This window comes from Somniosus microcephalus, chromosome 1, assembly GCF_052327205.1.
Source record: "Somniosus microcephalus isolate GS21.2 chromosome 1, FLI_Smic_1.0, whole genome shotgun sequence".
NCBI classification, from domain to species: domain Eukaryota; kingdom Metazoa; phylum Chordata; class Chondrichthyes; order Squaliformes; family Somniosidae; genus Somniosus; species Somniosus microcephalus.
This window is the reverse complement of record NC_140987.1, coordinates 412,338,108-412,355,801: the sequence shown is the minus strand read 5'-3', so window position 1 is coordinate 412,355,801 and position 17,694 is coordinate 412,338,108. Positions and strand designations below refer to the sequence as shown.

Sequence of the window (17,694 nt, the reverse complement as noted above, 5' to 3'; positions counted from 1 at the left end):
CCTCTCTCCAGCCTGTAACCAAATACATTTGCAATAAGCCTGATAGAAGGATCCGAACTGCAAACTTTTTTTGTTTGAAACTGCTTATGCAAAGCAGCTGGATTTAAAAGGAACAGTCACTAAGTGAAAACCAGCCAATTTATGTTACAGAATCACTTCTTTCTGAAGTGATACAGTTCAGTTTCCTTATTGGTGAAGCTGCCGAGTTTATACTGTACAGCAGGATCAACAGCCGAGCATGCACAAGAATCGCACGCTAGAGATGTCAACAATCTGGCAGAGACCTTCCAAATGGGTGGCCAACAATGTGCAAAAAATGCTTTCCTACACACTTTTGTCCTCCTTCTTACCGTATTGTAAATATGGCTCATCGCATCATCTTATTCTCAAATTCATTCTTTCTTGAGACAATGAAACTGCAGAACTCCTACCTCTGTGGCCAAGATTTTTACCTTTGACCTTTGCTGGCACACAGCAGTCAGAGTCACTCTGGTAAACCTCCCATGGAGGGTTTGGTGTCTCTGACAGAACTGCTGATGGGTTACTGACTTTATAGGGTTGCCTACAATGGTGCTATTGACATCAGAGATGACCTTGTAAAAAAAAAAAATGATTTAGAATCATAGAATAGTACAACACTGAAGGAGGCCATTCGGCCCAGCAAGTCTGCACCAGCTCTTTCGAAGAGCAATCCAGTTAGTCCCACTCCCCTGCTCTTTCCCCATATCCCTGCAATCTTTTCTCCAAGTATTTATCCAATTCCCTTTTGAAGGCTTCTTTGTTTTTTCCTAAGTGAAAACACTCTGGGGGAGAAATTGAGTATAGCCTCGTTTGAGGCGCCAGTCTCGCCAGGGCGCTAAAAGTAGCGCCCTGGAAGCATTCGTGGCCGCCCGCCGGAAATTGAGTGGTAGCGCCCCAAAGGGAAGCGCGGCGCTACTGGAGGCACCCCGCATCCCTCTTGGGGCGCTGCGACTGAATATCGTGGCGTAACGTGCCGCAGCGCCACACGCTGCGGCACGTTGCGCTGCGGTATTGCAGGCCTTCCTCCCCTTCTTAAAGGGGAGGGGCCTTGTGCAGTGCGATCTGGGGCCCAGCTGGGCCCCCGAGGATTGGGAGTGCAGGCAAAAGAGCCCGGCGCCGAAGAGAAGTGCCGGGCTCTTGGAACGCAGCCGGCACTCCGCGGGGGTCGGGTCGGGGGGGGTCAGGAGGCCGGGGGGGGGGAGCGCAGGCAGGTGCTGGCAGGCAGCCAACAACAAAAATGGCCGCCCCGCACCTCTCCTTTAAAGGGTAGAATGTGGGAGGCCAGCCAGGAGTGCGTTGAAACAGTCAAGTCTAGAGGTAACAAAAGGCATGGTTGAGGGTTTCAGTAGCGGATGAGCTAAGGCAAGGGCGGGCATGGGGACATGGGCGATGTCATGGAGGTGGAAATAGGCGGTCTTAGTTATGCCGTGGAAATGTGGTCGGAAGTTCATTTCAAGGTCAAATATGACACCAAGATTGTGAACAGTGTGGTTCAGCCTCAGACAGATGTTAGGGAGAGGGAGAGAGTCAGTAGCTGGGGAGCGGAGTTTGTGGCAGGGACTGAAAACAATGGCTTCAGTCTGTCCAATATTTAATTGGAGAAAATTTCTGTTCATCGAGAACTGGAGTCGGACAAGCAGTCTGACAAGTTAGAGACTGTGGAAGGGTCGAGAGAAGTGGTGCTGAGGTAGAGCTGGGTGTCATCAGCATACATATGGAAACTGACGCTGTGTTTTTGGATGATGTCGCCAAGAGGCAGCATGTAGATGAGAAATAGGAGGGGGCCAAGGATAGATCCTTGGGGGACACCAGAGGTAACGATGCAGGAGCGGGAAGAAAAGGAAAGATGATTCTCTGGCTATGATTAAATAGATAAGAATGGAACCAGGCGAGTGCAGTCCCACCCAGCTGGACAACGGTGGAGAGGCGTTGGAGAGGATGGAGTGGTCAATCGTGTCAAAGGCTGTTGACAAGTCAAAAAGGATGAGGAGGGATAATTTACCTTTGTCACAGTCACAAAGGATGTCATTTGTGACTTTGATGAGAGCCGTTTCGGTACTGTGGCAGGGGCGGAAAATGGATTGGAGGGTTCAAATATGGAGTTGCGGGAAAGATGGGCACGGATTTGGGAGGCGACAACACGTTCAAGGACTTGAGAGGAAAGGGAGGTTGAAGATGGGGCGGTAGTTTGCAAGGACGGAGGGGCCAAGGGTTGGTTTTTTGAGGAGAGGGGGACAGTACCTGAGGAGAAAGAACTGTTAACAATGTTAGCTAATATGGGAGCCAGAAAAGAAAGTTGGGTGGTCAGAAGTTTGGTGGGAATAGGGTCGAGGGAGCAGGAAGTGGGTCTCGTGGACAAGGTGAGCACGGAGAGGTCATCAGGGAAGATCGGAGAGAAACTGGAGAAAGATGTGAGTTCAGGACTAGGGCAGGAGGGAACCTTAGAGGAAGTTTGGCCCAGTGGGCTAAGGGAAGGAAGAGAAATGGCAGAGGCAGCTGAACGGATGATCTCAATCTTAGAGACAAAGAAGTCCATGAGCTCCTCACACTTGTTGTTGGAGGTGAGGGTGGAGGAGACAGGGGTGAGGGGTTTAAAGAAGACTGTTAGCAGTGGAGAGGTTTATCTTTGCATTCCAGAATGATTCTGGAATAGTGAGCAATTTTAGCAGATGAGAGCAGGACCCGTTAGTGCTTAATGTGGTCCAGCCAGATCTGGCGGCAAATGGCTAAACCAGTTGTCCGCCATATCCGTTCCGTTCATGTCTGCGTCCCTTGGACTTAAGGGAGCGAAGATGAGGGCCGTACCAGGGGACACGGCCAGGGTGAGAGAGAGTAATTGTTTTAATAGGGACTAGGGCATCAAAGCTGGTGGTGAGGGTGTGTTTGAGCAGATCGGTAGCTGCAGGAATGTTGTGGTGAATGGAGGGCCAGAGGCTGGACATTTAGGATTTCATAAGTGCAGTTGTCAGAGAGTTGAGAGTTTTTTTTCCAGGGGTGGACACAGAAGGAAGTAGGGTTGGGGGTATGTGGGTGGAGAGCAATACGAGGAAGTGGTCAGAGATGGCCTTATCTGCGATTGACACGAAGGGCGTAGCAAAGCCATGAGAGATGGCAAGGTCGAGGGGGTGGCCGTGAATATGGGTTGGGGAGTTTACATGGAGGGAGCGATTAAGGGAGGATAGGAGGGTGGTGAACTCAGGAGAGAGAGCATGATGATTTGAGATGGAGGTTGAAATCACCGAGGATGAGAAGTCGCTCGGTGCAGAGGTTGAGAGAGGAGAACAGTGAAGATATCACAGTAATAACATTTTTATGGTACTTGGGTGGGTGATAGAGAATGAGAATTTTAAATGAGAGGTGAGAGGGGTGGAATAAAGTGAGATGCTCAAAGGAGGAGAAAGTACCGGAGGAGTAGGGGGAGAGACCAAGGTGCGATTTGGTGACAAGAGCCACACCGCCACCACGCCGGTCTGAGTGGGGCAAGTGGTGGAAGGTATAGCCAGGCAGGGATGCTTCATTTAAGGATAAGGTGTCATCACCCCTCAACCAAGTTTCCGTCAGGGCCATGATGTCAACGCAATCATCCACGATAAGTTCATGGATGGTAAGGGCCTTGTTCGCAAGTGAACGGACATTCTGGAGGGAGATGCGGAAAGGGTCGGTGATGGCTGACCCACTGCCAGCGTCCACAGGGTCAGCGCTTGGAGGGGGGGGGGGGGGGGGTGGAGGAAAAAGAGAGATAAGTTGGATGGGGAGGAGATTGGCAAGATTTGCCCCCAGTGGGCATGGTGGGTGGGAAGGTCGGCGAGAGAGTAGGATGGGACAGTTGTTGCTGCTTGTAAGGCGGCAGCGACGAATGCCTCGATGGGTCCTTCGTAGGATGCCAAGAGAGGCACAGAGGGAAGCTGTGGGCTTATCCAAGAGGGAGTCAAACCTGGGTTGGCGGTAAGAGAGTAGGAAGGTCGAAGAGTATTGAAGGATCGGGGTAGGGATTTGGGAGGACAGCGTATCCGAGAGAGAAAAGGTGAAAGGAGGCACGATGACAGGAGAGCGCGGTCAGGGAGGGAGAGAGAAAAAAGGAAAAGGGGGAGAAAAAGTCGAAAAAGAAACGAACGGCTCGGGTCTGGAGCTTCAGCCAAAGTGCGCAGGTAAAAGCTCAGGTTACATAGGCCTGGTTAAATGGAGTAATTAATGGGATACATATTTCCTGGTAGAAGGGAATAGGTTGGGGACAATAGTAGAGACCAGGGTCAAAGTCAGAGGTCCCACGGAGGGACAAAGCCAACGTAAGCAGGGTGGAGCCGGCACGGAGTATCGACGAACCGCTGTCCAAAGCAGGCGAGTGAAGTCCAGAAGCTATTTGAAGGGTAGAGCGTTCGAGGATGGAGGTTGTTGCCGTAGGAATGACAGTCAGTAGCGATGCAGAAAAATGATGGCTAAATTGATGCAAGTTGGAGGTTACCGTAGATCAAAGCGGCGGAGAAAAAGTAAAACCATAAACCAGCAAAGCTGAAAACCAATAGAACGAGTCACCAGACAGCAAGTAAAACAGCTGCTGCTAGCTAGAAGTCAGCAGAGCTGAAAAACCAGTAGAACCAGTTCAGCAGAAACACAGCTGCAGTTTAAAAGTTATTTTTAAACAAAAAATTTTTTGAGCAGCAGAGATAGAGACACAGCAGGTAAGTCTTACAGTGTAATTCAAAGCAGAAACGTAACCTAGATGTCCAGAGAAATCCAGGAGATCGGAAACCAATTTGAGAAAAGAATTCAGAAGCTTAAGACTTGAAGCGACTGAAAAGCAGAGCAGAGTCACAGCCGCTGAGTCAAACAGGGTAGGTAGTCAGTGTAGCCCCAACTCAGCGGCGGCAACAGAAACAATGCCGCAGGAAAATCAACGCTGGAGCACTCAAAGACCCCGCTAAGAATGCCCTATTCAGCCTGCGCCTCACAAATAACCTGACGACTCCCAGTGATGCAGACACAGGGCAGGATTTTCAAGGGGCCGTGGAGGCGGGACTGGAGGCATGTGAGGGGTTAAAATCCCAAAATCGGGGGGGGGGGGGGGGGGGCACGAACCCATCCCGCCCCCATGCCAGTTTCAAAAGAGGCGGGTACCCGACCCGCGCTGGGACCCGCCTCCCCAAGGCGGGAAGGGGATTAGTGCCAATTAATTGCCTGTTAACAGGTAGTTAACAGGCAGTTTTTAGCCTAATCCTTATTTTCATTCTTGAAGTGTGGGATTTCCCGACAGCTCCAAACCACGCCAAGTTAGCAAGGCGGGCCGTCGGGCTGAAGGGGTCGAGATGTCCGGTGTTCAGGTGAGTGATGGGTGCATGAGTGCAGAGGTAAGTGTGTTTGGTGTGGTTAAAGTGTTTAAAGAAGTTTTACTTACCTTAACAGCCTTCCTTCCTTCAGGTCTCGGGAGTCCCTCATCTCACCGGCACAGAAAGCAGAATGGCCGCGTCAGTCAAAAATTGCAGCATTCAGCTTTCTGTTCCGGAGAGATCTCTAAATCATCCTGAGAGGAAGGAATTAACTTGGAGTACAGATTGTCAGTATTTGACAGCTTCAAACAGCTGTGAAACGCTGATATTTCATCCGTCAAAAGGTCTTGACAGATGAAATATCAATCTGTGACGTCACCCATTGCCGGGTGGCCCTTCGTTGGCCTGCTGAGCCCGCTGGGCGGGCTCAACAAGGTCAATGAAGTCAAAATCGCGTGGGTTGGCTACAACTCGATGCAGGCGGGACAACAACCCCAAAAGTTGTAGTCCCGCCTCCTCAATGAAAATCCAGCCCACAGTGCCAAGAGCACCTGGTCTGCACTCAAGGCCTCCATAATCAGCACCTGTGAAGAGACGCTCGGTCACTCGACCAGGAAACACCAAGACTGTTTCAACGAGAAGAACTAGGAGATCCAGGAGCTAATAAGCCGCAAGCGCAAGGCATTCCTGATCTGGAAACAGCAACACAACTCGAGTGCAAGAAAACAGCTCGACAGACACCTGAAGGCTGAGGTCCAACAAAACACTCGCGACCTGAAGAACAGATGGTGGGTGGAGAAAGCGCAGGAGATCCAGCAGCTAGCCGACAACCACGATGTGCGTGGATTCTTTAGCACAGTCAAGACCATCTACGGCCCAAGCACCCAAGGTCCTACCCCACTGCGGGCCAAGAATGGAGAGGTACTCATCAAGGACAGAGAGGCAGTCAGTGCCCGCTGGAAGGAGCACTTCGAAGATCTTCTTAACCGAGACTCTGTCTTTGACGCGGGTGTCCTCAACTCCATCCCGCAGCATGCTACCCACCACCAGCTCAGCACAACCCCAGCCCGGCATGAGGTTGAAAAGGCCATCCGACAACTGAAGAACAAGGCGGCCTCAGGAGCCTGTGGTTGACACGGCCCTTGACCGTGTCCGTTCTATTTCTATTTCCCGCACTTCTGCTCCCACCCCCTTCCCCTCCCTCCCAGAACCATGATAGGGTTCCCCTTGTCCTCACTTTTCACCCCACCAGCCTCCACATTCAACGGATCATCCTCCGCCATTTCCAACGTGATCCCACCACCAAACACATCTTCCCCTCACCTCCCCTTTCAGCATTCCGAAGGGACCGCTCCCTCCGCGACACCCTGGTCCACTCCTCAATCATCCCCAACAGCCCTTCTCCTTCACCTGGCACCTTCCTGTGCAAGCGCAGGAGATGCAACACATGCCCTTTTACCTCCTCCCTTCCCACTGTCCAGGGCCCCAAACACCCCTTCCAGGTGAAACAGCGATTTACTTGTACTTCTTGAAATTTAATATACTGTATTCGCTGCTCACAATGCGGTCTCCTCTACATTGGGGAGACCAAACGTAGATTGGGCGACCACTTTTGCGGCCACCTCCGTTCAGTCCGTATGGGTGACCCTGAGCTTCCGGTCGCCCGTCACTTTAATTCTCCACTTCACTCCCACTCTGATCTCTGTCCTCGGGCTATTGCATTGTTCCAATGAAGCTCAACGTAAGCTCAAGAAACAGCACCTCATCTTTTGATTAGGCACTTTACAGCCTGCCGGACTCAACATAGAGTTCAACAATTTCAGATAATAATCCCTGCCCCCATTTTTCATGCAGTATGATTTTGCCATTCCCATTTGTAACATTTTCACAGCATGTTCTTTCAATTCCTTCCTCCCCTCCTAACCCCCCACCCCCCCCCCCCCCCCCGTCTCTGCACCTGCTTAATATGTTACATTTCCAGCTTTTTCCAGTTCTGATGAAGGGTCCCAGACCTGAAACGTTAACCCGGTTTCTCTCTCCACGGATGCTGCCTGGCCTGCTGAGTATGTCCAGCATTTTCTGTTGTTACCTCAGGAGCAGATGGAATCCCTGCCGAGGCACTAAAGCATGGCGGAGAAGCACTACTGGCGCGAATTCATGAACTCATTTCTCTTATCTGGAAGGAGGAGAGCATGCCAGGGGATCTGAGACACGCCGTAATTGTGACCATCTTCAAGAAAGGTGACAACTCCAATTGCGGTAATTACAGAGGAGTTTCCCTACTGTCTGCCACAGGGAAAGTCATCGCAAGAATCCTCCTCAATCGCCTTCGCCCAGAGTCACAATGTGGATTCCGCCCACTAAGGGGCACAATGGACATGATCTTCACCGCACGTCAATTACAAGAGAAATGCAGGGAACAGCAACAACCGCTGCACATGGCCTTCTTTGATCTCACGAAGGCCTTCGACACTGTCAACCGTGAGGGATTATGGAGTGTCCTCCTCAAATTCAGCTGCCCTCAAAAGTTTGTCACCATCCTCCGACTGCTTCACGACGACATGCAAGCCATGACCTGACCAACGGTTCCACTACAGACCCAATTCACGTATGGACCAAGGTCAAGCAAGGCGGTGTCATCGCACCAATGCTCTTCTCGATCTTCCTTGCTGCAATGCTCCAGCTCACCCTCAGTAGGCTCCCCACTAGAGTGGAGCTAATTTACAGAACAAACGGGAAACTGTTCCACCTCCGTCGTCTCCAGTCCAGGTCCAAGGATGTACCATCCTCTGTCGTCGAATTACAGTATGCAGATGCCGCTTGCGTCTGTGCTCACTCGGAGGTCGACCTCCAAACCATCGTCAACACCTTCACCGAAGCGTACGAGAGCATGGGCCTTACACTAAACATCCACAAGACAAAGGTCCTCTACCAACCTGCCCCCGCCACACAGTGCTGCCCCCCCAATTATCAAAATCCACGACAAGGCCTTGGACAACGTGGTCCACTTTCCATACCTCGGGAGCCTACTGTCAACAAGGGCAGACATCGATGACGAAGTCCAACGCTGCCTTCAGTGTACCAGTGCAGCCTTCGGTCGCCTGAGGAAGAGAGTGATTGAAGACCAGGACCTCAAACCCGGCACTAAGCTCACGGTCTACAGAGCAGCAGTGATACGTGCCCTGCTGTATGTCTCAGAGACATGGACCATGTAGAGCAGGCACCTCAAAGCACTGGAGAGGTACCACCAACGATGCCTCCGCAAGATCCTGCAAATCCATTGGCAGGATAGGCGCACCAACATCAGTGTTCTCGCTCAGGCCAACATCCCCAGCATCGAAGCTTTGATCACGCTCGATCAGCTCCGATGGACGGGTCACATCGTCCGCATGCCCGATACGAGACTCCCAAAACAAGCGCTCTACTCAGAGCTCCGACACGGCAAGAGCCCTAGGTGGACAGAGGAAATGCTTTAAGGACACCCTCAAAGCCTCCTTGAAAAAGTGCAACATCCCCACTGACACCTGGGAATCCCTGGCCCAAGACTGCACAAAATGGAGAAGCAGCATCAGGGAAGGCGCCGAACACCTCGAGTCTCTTCGCTGGGAGCAAGCGGAAACCAAGCGCATGCAGCGCACGTCAACCCAAGCACCCCACCCACCCGCCCCTTTAACCACCATCTGCCCCACCTGTGACAGAGACTGTAGGTCCCGCATTGGACTCACCAGTCACCTGAGAACTCGTTTTTAATGTGGAAGCAAGTTATCCTCGGTTCAGAGGGACTGCCTAAGAAGGGTCAGTAGAGCAGCGTAGTCCTGTTGGTAGAGAAATCCAGGTGATGGAAGTCAAGTTTCAGCAGATTTCGGCAGTTAAAAGCTCAGTGAGAACAAAGACACGCAGGGTCGGGGAAAGGGTCTGTTCATCCTTCCCCGATAGGTATAACCTCGCAGTAGTTCTGGTATCATCAGATGGTGATTCAAAAACTTCCCATCATCTTCACACAGCCCTCCATCCCGCTGCTCAGATGAGGGCTACCCTTACATATTAGCACCAGTAGATGACATTCTTACCTTAGACTTTTCATTCTTGATTCTGTGAGCTTCATCGATTACCAAGTATCTCCAGTTAAACTTCTTGAAAACAGATTTTTCTTTTATGACCATTTCATACGATGTAACACAGACATCCCACTCTCCAGGCATCATAATATCCCGAATAAAGGCAGCCTGGTTTCAAATCAGAGAAACTTTAATGAAAATATAATCATGGTTATAAACTCCTTCATTTTTCTAGGTTAGTAAAGGCATTATTGATTGGTTTGATCCCCTCCATTTTATTATCTCCTCCTCAATACTCAGTCCTGCGGAGATAGTTCCCCAGTTCCAGCTGCTCGACACCCTCCAGTCATTCATCCAAGTGGCCACTCTTACAGCAAGTGATTTGTCATGTCATGACATCCCATGAAAACTTCCACAAATTACTACACAATTTTCTGCTTGACTACCAGAATTCTGCATTAAAAGTCACAAGAAGCAATGAAAATGTCAGCTTCTGAACTGATCTGAGCAATAAAAAAAAATTATTCTTGTATGATCCGAGGCAGCAAATGTTGGCAATCACTGAATTCTGTTCTCACCCACTTGTATTTTAGAACAGGGGTCAGGAGTAGGAACCCTGGCTGATTTTACACGCCACCACCCCACCCATGGGACAATGAGACCAACTGTAGCAGCCCTTTGCCACTCTGACAGACATCAACTAACTCGATATAGTTGAAGAATTGAACCTAGGATCTTCTGGGCTGCATAAAGTTTACAGCACAGAATTATGCCCGTCACAGCTATGCACTACGATCCATTCTCCTGCTCTTTCCCCATACCCTTTTTAAAAAAATTCCCAACTAGTTATGCACTTTCTTTTCAAAAGAGATATTATGGATTCTGCTTCCACCACCTCTTCCGTTAATGATCTTCTGCATAAATTAATTGCTCTTAATCTCGCCCTTCCTTCTTTTTGATGAAGATGTTTGATTTACGCTCTCTAGTTACTGATCAATGAAAATAATTTTTCCCTCCTTGCCTTATCAAAAACTTTTGTAAATTTGACAGCTTTATCAGATCTCTTTTTAGCCTTCTCTGTTCTATTCCTGTGATCTAATGAAAGGACCCCAGTTTCTTCAGTCTCTCCTCATAACTAAAGCCACTTCTGCATTCTCTCCATGACCTGCACTTCCTTCCAATAGTAGGGTACAATATTCTAATTGCGGCCTAACCAATGAATTGTATAAGTTTAGCATTACCTCTTTACTTTTGCACTCCACAACCCTACTTGTAAAAACTAGGATTCCTTTTTTTTTTAAATATACAGCTTTACCAACTTGTCCTACAATTTTCAAAGACTTGTATATCTGAATCCTTATTCAAATCTCTGCTTAACTCCTCCTTTTAAAATGTTACCATTTAGTGTACATTTCTTCTCATTTTTCCTCCCAAAATCTATTTCACATTTCTCCACATTAAATTTCATCAATAATCTATCTGCCCAATCTACTAACCTATGTCCTTCTGAAGTTTCCTACAGTCCCCTTCAGAGTCGGCAATGCTCTTTATTTTTATGTCATCTGCAAATTTTTAGATTTTGTCCCACTTCCAAGTCCAGATCATTTCAAAGTATTGAGGAGATGGAATGAATGCCTTTACCGAAGCTGAAGCCACTGGGCAAGCTCATTGTTACCTGATCTCGGAGCACAGCAGTACCATTTCTAGGTTACAGATGGCACTGTGATCAGTTCTAAAGCACTGAAAATCAATACAAAAATACAGAGTTTGATTTAACTTCATTGGAAATACTCATTGAAGTTTGGACTGTTGCAGTAGTCCTCAAAGGGGATCACTGGAAATAAGCAATAGGCATATCTATTAGCAAAAAGAGGTTGTGACTATGAGGTAGAAATAGATGTGCACGCGCACACACAAAATCAATCAAGTTGATAAAAGGGTGTGTGACTGAGCCGCATAGGCCAGAAGATCCCGTGTTCAATCCTCAGTTTGTGCGGAGTTAGCGCTCAGCTGGGTCAGTAATAGGGAAACTACAACTGATCTTAGCTTAGGAAGAGGAAAATTATTACATCTGCCACAGTCCCAGCACTTATGGTCCCAGTGCTGTGCAGCCTGATGTTGACACAGTTAGGATCAGCTGTGATGATCCCATGATCACAAGGGCTGCCAACACTCACAAGCTTGGCTCACATATGAAGAATGGTTACTTAAGCTCAGCATTGGAGGGTGATCAGCGCCCATAAAACCATACCTCAGTATGAGTCAGTGCCTTCAGAAGAGAAGCAGGGGAATACACATATGGAAACTTTTATCAATCTTTTATTTAAAAGACTCCTACAAATATTAAGGTAGATCATGCCTGACAAACCTGACTGAATTTTTTGAAGAGGTGACTAAAGTAGTGGACAGGGGAATGTCTATGGGTGTTATTTATATGGACTTCCAGAAGGCATTTGATAAAGTCCCACCTAAGAGTCTGTTAACTAAGGCAGAAGCCCCTGGAATTGAGGGCAAATTATTAACCTGGTCAGGAAATTAGCTGAGCGGCAGGAGACAGAGAGTAGGAATAATGGGTAGGTACTCAAATTGGCAGGAGGTGACTAGTGATGTCCCGCAGGGATCTGTGGTGGGGCCTCAACTATTCACAGTACTTATTGACGACTTAGATGATGGCATAGAAAGTCATATATCCAAATTTGCCGATGACACAAAGATAGGAGCCATTGTAGGCAGTGTAGATGGAAGCATAAAATTACAAAGGGATAGCGACAGATTAAGTGAATGGGCAAAGCTGTGGCAAATGGATTTCAATGTAGGCAAATGTGAGGTCATCCACTTTGGACCCAAAAAAGGATAGAACAGGGTACCTTCCAAATGGTGAAAGACTAAAAACAGTGGAGGTCCAAAGACTTGGGGGTCCAGGTACATAGATCATTAAAATGTCATGAACAGGTACAGAAAATAATCAAAAAGGCTAATGGGATGCTGGCCTTTATATCTAGAGGACTAGAATACAAGGGGGTAGAAGTTATGCTGCAGCTGTACAAAACCTTGGTTAGATCACACCTGGAGTACTGGGAGCAGTTCTGGGGACCACACCTTAGGAAGGATAGATTGGCCTTGGAGGGAGTGCAGCGTAGGTTTACCAGAATGATACCTGGACTTCAAAGGTTAAGTTACAAGGAGAGATTACACAAATTAGGGTTGTATTCCCCAGAATTTAGAAGGTTAAGGGGTGATCTGATCGAAGTTTTCAAGATATTAAGGGGAACAGATAGGGTAGATAGAGAAACTATTTCCACTGGTTGGGGTTTCTAGGTCTAGGGGGCATAGTCTAAAAATTAGAGCCAGACCCTTCAGGAGTGAAATTAGGAAACACTTCTACACACAAAGGGTGGTAGATGTTTGGAACTCTCTTCCGCAAACAGCAATTGATGCTAGATCAACTGTTAATTTTAAATCGGAGATTGATAGCTTTCTGTTAACCAAAGGTGTTAAGGAATATGGGCCAAAGGCAGGTATAGGCAAAGGAGTCTTGGTAACTCTTAACTAAAAAAGAGATTTCTCAATATATGAATAAATTATATTTATGTGGCATAAACCCAAATTACATGGTCCCCCAGCATGTTGTGTCACTATAAAGACGACAAGTTCAATTCTCAGTAGCAAATTCTGATCGCAAAGGAGTTAGGTCACAGATCAACCATGATCTCATTGAATGGCGAAGCAGGCTCGAGGGGCTGAATGGCCTACTCCTGTTCCTAAGTTGCTAAATGGTGTACAATAGGAAAGTGTGTACACGCAGATGTATTTAGAAATACTCTTAAAATAGGTTTCCTTACCCTTTGATCTTTGTCTCCAATAAGGCAAACTGCACGGAGTGATGGAACCCAACGCTTGAACTCTTTTATCCAATTGTGCAATGTGGACTTTGGTACCAAAACCATGTGTGGCCCAGGTATATTCCTGTAGTGTTTTAGGTAGCCCAGCAATGCAATGGTCTGTAGTGTCTTACCAAGACCCTAGATTTGTTGTTAAAACATGAAATTAAAAATTATAGAAATAGAATTTTTTTTTTTTTTTTTTTATAAATGGTAAAATTATTCCAACTTGCTGAATTCATTAAGTGGTTTCGGCTTTACATCAATGCAAAATGTGCAGCACCACTGAAGTGCAAGATCTCCAAACTGGTGGTGCTTCATATTATAGTGAGAGATTCCCATCTCTCAATCAAGTAGTTTCATCCTTTTTTGGCTTTGCATTGAAGGCATTATAATGCCTTCTGATTTGGGGATTTTATTTTTTTCCTGAAATTAGGTGAAATCAACTGCGAGCAATTTTGGAATGAACAAAGAAAATATTTTAAGCAAATAATAAATGTTTACAACTGTCTTCACACAGGGTAATGATTAACAAAAGGAGTTGATATCATAGCTACATTCTTGGCACCTCGCTTCCCCATGGAACTCTGTTCAGTCGTCTGCACACAATAAGGAGGACTGAAGGTGCACGCTACATCAGTGCATCCTGTTGGTACTGACAGATAATGAAGTGCTCCTGGAGTGAGGCGGGAGATGCAGCTGCTTGAGTCACACTAGAACTGCTGTATGAAGACAGTGATGTCGCTCAGTTTTAGCTACAATTTTGAATCAAATTTTGGGGGGTATTCATCAGGTTTAACCCCAAAAATCAGGAGGCTTATGCGCAACATCAGTCATCCTGTGGCCCTCCCCATTATTATCAATTTAACGTCAGCATTTTAAACCAATGCCAGTTGAATTCAATAATAATTCTGTTCCTCAAAGTCATCTCCTTACCATTTCATCAGCAAGGATACCATTAATGCCATTTTCATAGAGAGAGATCATCCAGTTCAACCCTCGTATTTGATAGTCTCGAAGTGTTCCTGATTTCACATCTAGAAGTCAAAACAAAAATTTTAAAAAATCAATTTAATTTTAACCCCAACTAGCAAATTCAATCCAGCTTCTGGTATTGAAAAAGCAATTGTTTGACAGTCACTTAATAAACCTCTCAGTCTATAAAATTATAAATGAATCCAGTTTATAATACAACCTAGCCTCTATCCTCAAAAGATTGCAATTTGGACCATAGAGCCTAAGAATTCCATTATTTTCACTTGCTACAAAAGAATTGCTGGAAAATTAAATTCCTTTTGGCTACAAATTTAGTGAAAAAGTTAGTGCAAGTACACAATGGAATTTCAAAAGAATTACCGGCATGAGGAATCTCTCGCTCTCTCTTTTCCCATTTTGACCCAAGGCATTTATTCATAAAATTGCATCAACAACAATAAATTGAACGTCATTACACCAGATAACGCAGTCAAGAGAGAAGGTAACATGATTGCAATAATGGGAAGAATGAGCCTAATTTGAGTGGACCCAACACTTCTTCAGCACTGTATACAAATTCTCAATCTCTACTCCGGGACTTCATCACACAATACAGAAAACTTGTTACGATTCCATCATTCTATCAAAGCCTTATCGTTATTGTTGCCATAGGTTCTAATTTCATCATTACGGATACATTTTTTAAATAAAGGGGAAAAGCTTTCAAATTAAAATATTTAAAAAGTCCAAAGTACGTGCTTCCTTTTAATAGGCCAGTGGGATGCAAATTAGGACTAGGAATCAAACCAGCCCCAGGCCTCAAACTTATGACATTGAGTGAGTTTTGACGTGCACTGTGGCCTTTCGTCTGCCCAAAACTGGCTCCCATTTGAAATCCAGCTACCACCCCCCCGCCAAGGTTTCTTTCTCAGCATCTAAATCAGGGAAGTACTGTATGGCTGAATGGGGGGATAAAACTTTGAAAAAAACAGAATACTTAACTTAAATTTGTTCATGACAAAGATTTTGCACACCCAAGTTTTAGTATGTTCACTTTTTTTTTTAAACTAGTGAAAAATATGTATATAAAAATTAATTTCTGTTCAACTATGTCCCTTTTACATAAGGTTGTGCTGATGCTCTTCATTTTGTGCGCAAACCTTTTTCAAGTAGGAGTGTAAATGCGATTAGTTAATAGCAAAATGAGGAATGAAGAATGTTTAGAATCTGTCTAATGTCTCAGTTCATGGCAGTGCTATTGAGTAACTACGACTATTATAAATGCAGTAGCACCACTTACAGGCACCAAAAGGTTTTGCAACTGTTGAATAAAGTGCATACATTTCAACTAATTTTAAAAATATGGAATTGAATTCATGCCATAGAAATATTTGGTAGATATACAAAAGGGATTCAATTTACATAAAGAACATAAGATGTAGGAGCAGTAGGTGGTCATTTGGCCCCTCGAGCCTGCTCCGCCATTCGATAAGCTCATGGCTGATCTGATCTTGGCCTCAACTCCACTTCCTTGCCCGTTCCCCAAAACCCTTGACTCCCTTATCGTTCAAAAATCTGTCTATCTCCACCTTGAATATATTCAATGACCCAGCCTCCACAGCTCTCTGGGGAAGAGAATTCCAAAGATTCACGACCCTCTGAGAAGAAATTCCTCCTCATTTCCGATTTAAAAGGGTTTCCCCTTATTCTGAAATTGTGCCCCCTAGTTCTAGATTCCCCCGTGAGGGGAAACATCCTCTCTGCATCTACCCTGTCAAGCCCCTTCAGAATCTTATATGTTTCAATAAAATCCCCTCTCATTCTTCTAAACTCCAATGAGTATAGGCCCAACCTGCTCAACCTTTCTTCATAAGACAACCCCTTCATCTCCGGAATCAACCTCATGAACCTTCTCTGAACTGCCTCCAATGCAAGTATATCCTTCCTTAAATAAGGAGACCAAAACCGTACACAGTACTCCAGGTGTGGTCTCAGCAACGTCCTGTACAGTTGTAACAGGACTTCCCTACTTTTATACTCCATTCCCTTTGCAATAAAGGCCAACATTCCATTTGACTTCCTAATTACTTGCTGTACCTGCATGCTAACTTTTTGTGATTCATGTACAAGGACCCCCAGATCCCTCTGTACCTCAGCATTTTGTAATCTCTCCCCATTTAAATAATAATTTGCTTTTTTATTTTTCCTACCAAAGTGGATAACCTCGCATTTTCCCACATTAAATTCCATCTCCCAGATTTTTGCCCACTCACTTAGCCTATCTAAATCCCTTTGGAGATTCTTTGTGTCTGCCACACAATTTGCTTTCCCACCTAGCTTTGTATCATCAGCAAATTTGGCTACATTACACTTGGACCCTTCATCCAAGTCATTAATATAGATTGTAAATAGTTGAGGTCCCAGCACTGATCCCTGCGGCACCCCACTAGTTACAGTTTGCCAACCTGAAAATGCCCCATTTATCGCAACTCTCTGTTTTCTGTTAGTTAGCCAATCAACTATCCATGCTAATATATTACCCCCAACCCTGTGAGCTCTTATCCTGTGCAGTAACCTTTTATGTGGCACCTTATCGAATGCCTTCTGGAAATCCAAATACGCAACATCTACTGGTTCCCCTTTATCCACCCTGCTCATTACATCCTCAAAGAACTCCAGCGAATTTGTCAAACATGATTTCCCTTTCATAAAACCATGCTGACTCTGCTTGACTATATTATGATTTTCTAAATGTCCTGCTATCACTTCCTTAATGATGGACTCCAGCATTTTCCCAATGACAGATGTTAGGCTAACTGGTCGACAATTGACAGATTTCTGTCTCCCTCCTTTCTTAAAAAGGGGCGTTACATTTGCAGTTTTCCAGTCCGCTGGGACCTCTCCAGAATCCAGGGAATTTTGGTAGGTTACAACCAAAGCATCCACTATCTCTGCAGCCACCTCTTTTAAGACTCTAGGATGCAGGCCATCGGGTCCAGGGGACTTGTCCACCTTTAGTCCCATTAGTTTGCCTAGTACTTTCTCTCTAGTGATAGTGATTGTTTTAAGTCCCCCCCCCCCAAACCCCAATAACCCCTTGATTATCCATTATTGGGATGCTTTTAGTGTCTTCTACCGTGAAGACTGATACAAAATATTTGTTCAAAGTCTCCGCCATTTCCCGGTTTCCAATTATTAATTCCCCAGAATCATCCTCTAGGGGACCAACGTTTACTTTAGCTACTCTCTTCCTTTTTATATACCTGTAGAAGCTCTTACTGTTTTATAATGAAAAAGAACCCACAAGCCTGACAGGATGCCATTTGTGAAAACCTGACCTCTACCATTAATAATCCCACACATGAAATCATGGTCACACTTACAGGATGGCGACTCTTCGAATCGAACACAAACATTTGATGCCTTTTTGCTCTCAGAAAGCAGTTCTTCATCCTCCTCCTGTTCAGTACGTCGATGACGGTTACTTAATATTGA

The 17,694-nt window shown here is 46.0% G+C and overlaps 1 protein-coding gene across 7 annotated transcripts in view; it reads right to left on the bottom strand.

Annotated features, from left to right (window-relative positions):
• smarca1 (SNF2 related chromatin remodeling ATPase 1) overlaps positions 1 to 17,694 on the bottom strand; it is a 123,358-nt gene that overhangs the window by 57,541 nt on the left and 48,123 nt on the right. For all 7 annotated transcript variants that reach the window (XM_085999183.1, XM_085999202.1, XM_085999192.1 and 4 more), the window contains 4 exons: positions 17,583 to 17,683; positions 14,161 to 14,261; positions 13,186 to 13,365; positions 9,356 to 9,511 (listed from right to left, as the gene is read on the bottom strand). In XM_085999183.1, coding sequence (XP_085855309.1) covers positions 9,356 to 9,511; positions 13,186 to 13,365; positions 14,161 to 14,261; positions 17,583 to 17,683 — 538 coding nt within the window. The remainder of the gene's footprint in view (positions 1 to 9,355; positions 9,512 to 13,185; positions 13,366 to 14,160; positions 14,262 to 17,582; positions 17,684 to 17,694) is intronic.